Raw genomic sequence first — 6,064 nt, forward strand, 5'->3', positions numbered from 1 at the left:
GGCATAGTGCTGGGACAGTGTATTTTCACCTCTGCGCTGTGTTCTAAATCAGCTCAAACTGAAAAGGCGTAAAGTCCCCTCCCTGTGTCTCTCTTGCTTGTGAGGGCCCCAAGTGAAAATGAGTAAAAAGGATTCTCAATCTAGCTCCTAGTAGAGACAGTTCATACTACAAAGCTGCTTATAATTGGAAGTCCCTCTCCATAAGAATGGTTGGCATCGTACTGTATAAAATGCCCTCGAGATTGACATTAGAACACATTATGGAGTAAAATTACAGACATTTACTCGGCATCTGGCCTATAAAATACCAGACTGAAAGTTAACGCTGAGTGCATTACTTTCACCTGTAAAGGCATACTTCACTTGACCACATAGCTTTCTAAAAAAAATCGAAGAACAACTTGCATTTATATAGCGCCTTTAACATAGTAAAATGTCCCAAGGCACTTCACAGGTGCATTATCAAACCAAATTTGACATCGAGCCACATAAGGAGATATTAGGACAGGTGACCAAAAGCTTGGCCAAAGAGGTAGGTTTTAAGGTACATCTTAAAAGGAGAGAGAGGTGGGGAGGTTTATGTAGGGAATTCCAGAGCTTTGGGCCTAGGCAGCTGAAGGCACGACCGCCAATGGCGAAGCGATTAAAATGGAGGATGGGCAAGAGGTAAGAATTGGAGAAGTGCAGAGATCTCGGAAGGTTGTAGGGCTGGAGGAGGTGACAGAGATAGGGAGGGGCGAGGCCATGGAGGGATTTGAAAACAAGGATGAGAATTTTAAAAATCGAGGCATTGCCAGACCGGGAGCCAATGTAGACCAGCAAGGACAGGGGTGATGGGTGAACGGGACTTGGTGTGAGTTAGGATACGGGCAGAGTTTTGGATGAGCTCAAGTTTATGGAGGGTGGAACAAGCATTAAGGAGGTTGGGGTCTAATTAGATCTCCTTGAAAGATGTGTTTCTAATATTTGGCAAAGCAAGACAAAAGGACATGTAGTTTCATAACATATTTTACTGCAGAATAATGGGAATCCATACAGCTTGTTATATAACCCATCTTCTGATCGAACTCATATTTTGGCAGCTTAATACTAGCTCACTATGCCTATGAAGTGTATCATAAAATGAGTCTGCACCCCTGATTCTCCACATGAGAAGTTCTGATTCTGAACTAGGCTGTCAACAGCAGAGGGGGGGGGGGGGCGCAAAGAAGGACGAACGAAATAAATAAAACTATCATAAATAGAGGCAAAGGAGCTGGTCGGTCACTCATCCAACAAAGCAAAAAAGAATTAATTATTAAAACAAAGGGCATTTCAACAATAGGACTGTTTCTACTATGTATGCTTGTGCAATTTTCTGAATTCTCAGCTTCATGGATATAGGAAAGACAATCTTGAAGTTTGCGACAACACTAAAATAAAAGAACAAACTTGCATTTGTATAGCACCTTTCATGATCTCAGGACGTCCCGAAGTGCTTTACAGCCAATGAATTACTTTTGAAGTGTAGTCACTGTTATAATGTAGGGAAAAGTGGTATCCAATTTGCGCACAGCAAGATCCCACAAGCAGCAATCAGATAATAATTAGATAATTTGTTTTAGGAATAAATCCCCTGCTGAATCACTCTTGCTAGTACAAACGTGCATTGCATTTTTATATTTTGAGTTCTTTCTCCTATCAACCACCCACTCATTGCCACAAACATTCAGGAATGTATTCCTCAGGCAATTTACCTTGCATTGAATAAATTCATACCTTGAATATAATGTACATCAGGTTAATGTATACTTGGTTGAGACCAATTTTCTAGACCTAAGCAAGTCTAATATTGCTGTACCTCCTATCTTATTACAACTTGATCATTTTCTGCAAAATCAGAGTCAGGTTCAGTTGGATGTTATAAAAATATCTCCAGTTCTAAATAAGACTATACTGCATGCACAACTTTAAACTGAATTATTTAAGCATTGCAAATTTGCAACAAAAAAAATGCCCCAGTTGAAGTTGCAACATTTACGTGAACATGTCTCATTCAGACCAAAAAGGCTACAATTTGGTCTGGAAGACAGACATCAAATATTGCAATATTACTGCATTTGCATCTCACAGATGCGAGATGCACTGGAATGTACCTTTAAAGATGCACCATGGCCTTGTTCATCCACAACAGCCTTCTTCAGTACTTGGTTCTGAGCCCGAAGCTGAAACATTTCAAAAGATACATATTTTACCAGCGGGATTCTCAGCAATAATTCCAGTAAACATTAATTTAATGAGCTATAAATTCTGTTTTATTGATATTTTTAAATAATGTGCTAAAAAGCATTTTAGCATATTGTGAGAATGTTGTAATAAAGTAACGGATTTAAATTCTCATGCAGCTGCCAACTCAAAATATGTTCACCCAAGTATTAAAAGACAAAATCGACACATTATAAATGGAAGCATTCATAAATAATTCTTTTAAATCAGTAACAGGCAAAAAATATAAAGGCTTCTGGTACAAAAGTTATATCAGTCTACAATTAAACACTATTTGGCAAGGCATTTTATATCTTCTCCCTTCTGTTTGGGTATCTTGCATCATTTCCCAAATAGTAGAGAAGACAGACAACCTGTTCAAACTTCTTTTAAACACTACTTTTGAGCTGGCCATTAGGAACTGAATGACAACTACCTGGGAGAGTGGGGACGTAAATGTACCCCCTCCCCCCTTTCATTTTACTCCTCTTCCATACAGGGCAGAAAACAGCATTTAATCTTTTTCCAGTACTTCCACCAATGGTGTGGCTAAAATCAAGAACTCACCTTGAGAAAAAAACCAAGAACCTGAATCCCACCACTCCATGGGACAGCATGTACATCCACCATACTGTGCTAAATACATTTTAAACAACTGAACTATACAATGTATAAGAGTATTTGAAGATTTAACAAAAATCTCAGCACAATTTATTCTGCAACACATTTAAAAAGAATACAAATCACTTATAACAAGAACAACCTCTTCCAATGAGAATCTAACCACCTCCCCTTGACATTCAATGGCATTACCATCACCAAATCCCCCACCATCAACATCCTGGGGGTCACTATTGACCAGAAACTAAACTGGACCAGCCACATAAATACTGTGGCTACTAGAGCAGGTCAGAGGCTGGGTATTCTGTGGCAAGTGACTCACCAAAGCCTTTCCACCATCTACAAGGCACAAGTCAGGAGTGTGATGGAATACTCTCCACTTGCCTGGATGAGTGCAGCTCCAACAACACTCAAGAAGCTCGACGCCATGCAGGACAAAGCGGCCCGCTTGATTGGCACCCCATCCACCACCCTAAACATTCACTCCATCCACCACCGGCACACAGTGGCTGCAGTGTGTACCATCTACAGGATGTACTGCAGCAACTCGCTAAGGCTTCTTCGACAGCACCTCCCAAACCCACAACCTCTACCACCTAGAAGGACAAGGGCAGCGGGCGCATGGGAACACCATCACCTACATGTTCCCCTCCAAGTCAGACACCATCCTGACGTAAAAATATATCACCGTTCCTTCATTGTCGCTCAGTCAAAATTCTAGAACTCCCTACCTAATAGCACTGTGGGAGAACCTTCACCACATGGACAATGGTTCAAGAAGGGGGCTCACCACCACCTTCTCAAGGGCAATAAATGATGGCCTTGCCAGCGACACCCACATCCCATGAATAAAAAAAAACTTCCAGCAGACAGGTCACCTGTACATCCCTATGAAGAATTTAAATCTCACACAACCCATAGATTTCAGACAAATCCAGTATGTATTAAATAAACAAATTCTTCCTGACACCCTATATTATGAAGTAATGTGCAGTGTATTTGTATTAATACACTATGTATAAAGTCACACTTAATGCAATAACATTGTGCAACACAATTTTTGTAGAATGGTTCTTGTTCAACATCTCAAATTGCTCCCCTCAGTAACCTACTAATGACAGATCTGTAACTTCAATCTGGTGTTACATAGCTGAAGACACACCCATGTCTGGAAGAGCAGAATCTACAATTGCATTACTGCATATTGTTTTGACAGTTCAAATGTACATACTAAAATTTCATACCCATTCATCTTCACTGAAAGCTTAGTTCCAACAATCCAAACGTTAATAACCTACTTCTTCCTCTTTAGAGATGCTGTATTTCCAGCATTTAAAAAAAAAATTCCTACATAATCCTCAGTACACAAAGAAAGGCTCACAAGTTGCATAAACATACTTTAGTAGTGACATATTACTGTGAAGAGAATGGCTTGTGATTTCCAGTTTGCTCAATGCTGCATATATTTTAATGGCAATTAATAAACCAATTCATATGCCGCAAATCGCACAATAACATGTATTCCATAGTTCGACAATGGTTAGAGCTTGAGGACCGTCTGCTCCAAATTGGTAGTATCTCAAAAAAGAACGAATTCAAACAACAAAACAGCAATCAGCACTGAAGCCAATCAACCACACCTTGGAGTACTCCTGTGCAAGTTTCTGATACTTGGCTTGCAAATCTGCGGCCATGGTCAGCAAGCGGCTGAAGGGTCGATGAGTGCTTGCAAGGGGCGGGCAGAGCCTGTCTCATCACTCGGCGGAACTGGGGCGGGAAGTCCCAGGGGGTGAGCTTCTCTCACACGGAGACTGACAGCGACATCAAAATATATTTAAAGGGCAGAAAATCATCGAGCAACAGCCGACCGCAGAGGATGATAAACAATTATACACTATTAAACCGGCCTCTCCACTCTCTGCTAGCAATGTCCCTTCGGCCCGTCCACTCCACTGTCCCTTCGGCCCCTCCACTCCACTCTCTGCTAGCACTGTCCCTTCGGCCCGTCCACTCCACTCCACTCTCTGCTAGCAATGTCCCTTCGGCCCATCCACTCCCCTATCTGCTAGCACTGCCCCTTTCAGCCCGTCCACTCTCTGGTCAATTCCGGCTTCTTTACTTTCTCTGAGGCTAAAGTTATTTGCCTCCGCCAGTGGTACAAGAATACGCTTCAAAGGGATTTCTTTCCTCTAATTAGCCGGCAGATATGATACAGCCGCGGCGAGTATGTGCAGAGAGCAACCCGCTGCTTGGGCCCAGTTCAACGCTCGCACCATGGCGCCGACTACTTCCGGCTGTGCGAGCTGGTTCAAAAGGCAACGCGGCAAGCACGTCGGACGTAAGCGCGTAGAGATCGACGGCGTCGCCACGGCAACGTGCGAACGCCCAGGCCTGGAAGAACAAACCAAGCGGAGGTTCGCATCCCACGTGATGAGGACTTGGCGCACCAAGTCGCCATGGCAACAAGCTTCAGGTTAGTTTGTTGGCCTCTGCATAAATCCAACGAAACTCAAGATAAAGTAATAAATAAACAATTGAAAGGTTAAAAAAAAATCACCAATGCTGCGAGTCTGAATTCAAATCGGAAAATGCTGGAAGTATACACCAGGTGGGTCAACTTGAAAGAAGATAATTCAGAAATCTTGTGGCGTTAGTGAGAGATGGTTGTGTTTTATTGGGGGAGATAGCGCAGTTTTTATTACTTGCTGTTTTGTTCTACTTGCAATACAAATACCTCAAATGTAATTTTTTTCCCACCTCTCTGACAATGAGCCGCGATATACTTGGATACATAGTTTTGTTGTAATTTGTTATTCATTAGTCGTGGATCTACCATGTCGTTGCATACAGGGAGTCGGTGACATTGTAGCAGTTTTAGGCAGTTGTAGCACCCATCCATAGTATTCTTTCCCTTGGTGCATTTTTAATAACCCTGAATCAGATTTGTAGATAAGAATCTGTCAAGCTTCTCCTTGAAACGTATTAATGTTTATTGTTGTACTACTAGTGGAGGTAATCTGTTCCTCACCCTCACATTCCAGATCATTATAACTCGCTGCTGTAAAACATTGTTTCCTCGTGTTGCCTCTGGCTCTTTTGCCGATCACCTTAAATCTGTGTCTTCTAGTTACTGACCCTTCTGCCGCTGGTAACAATTTCTCATTATTTACTCTGTCAAAACTGTTCATGATTTTGAACA

At 41.9% G+C, this 6,064-nt stretch overlaps 1 protein-coding gene across 2 annotated transcripts in view; it reads right to left on the bottom strand.

Annotated features, from left to right (window-relative positions):
* ppp1r21 (protein phosphatase 1, regulatory subunit 21) overlaps positions 1–5,167 on the bottom strand; it is a 64,324-nt gene extending 59,157 nt beyond the window's left edge. For both annotated transcript variants that reach the window (XM_067988742.1, XM_067988741.1), the window contains exons 1-2: positions 4,506–5,167; positions 2,136–2,204 (exon numbers count right to left, since the gene is read on the bottom strand). In XM_067988742.1, coding sequence (XP_067844843.1) covers positions 2,136–2,204; positions 4,506–4,559 — 123 coding nt within the window. In that variant the 5' untranslated portion in view covers positions 4,560–5,167. The remainder of the gene's footprint in view (positions 1–2,135; positions 2,205–4,505) is intronic.
* Between the last annotated feature and the right edge of the window lie 897 nt (positions 5,168–6,064).

The sequence above is a fragment of the Heptranchias perlo genome, chromosome 8 (genome assembly GCF_035084215.1).
Source record: "Heptranchias perlo isolate sHepPer1 chromosome 8, sHepPer1.hap1, whole genome shotgun sequence".
Lineage (NCBI taxonomy): Eukaryota > Metazoa > Chordata > Chondrichthyes > Hexanchiformes > Hexanchidae > Heptranchias > Heptranchias perlo.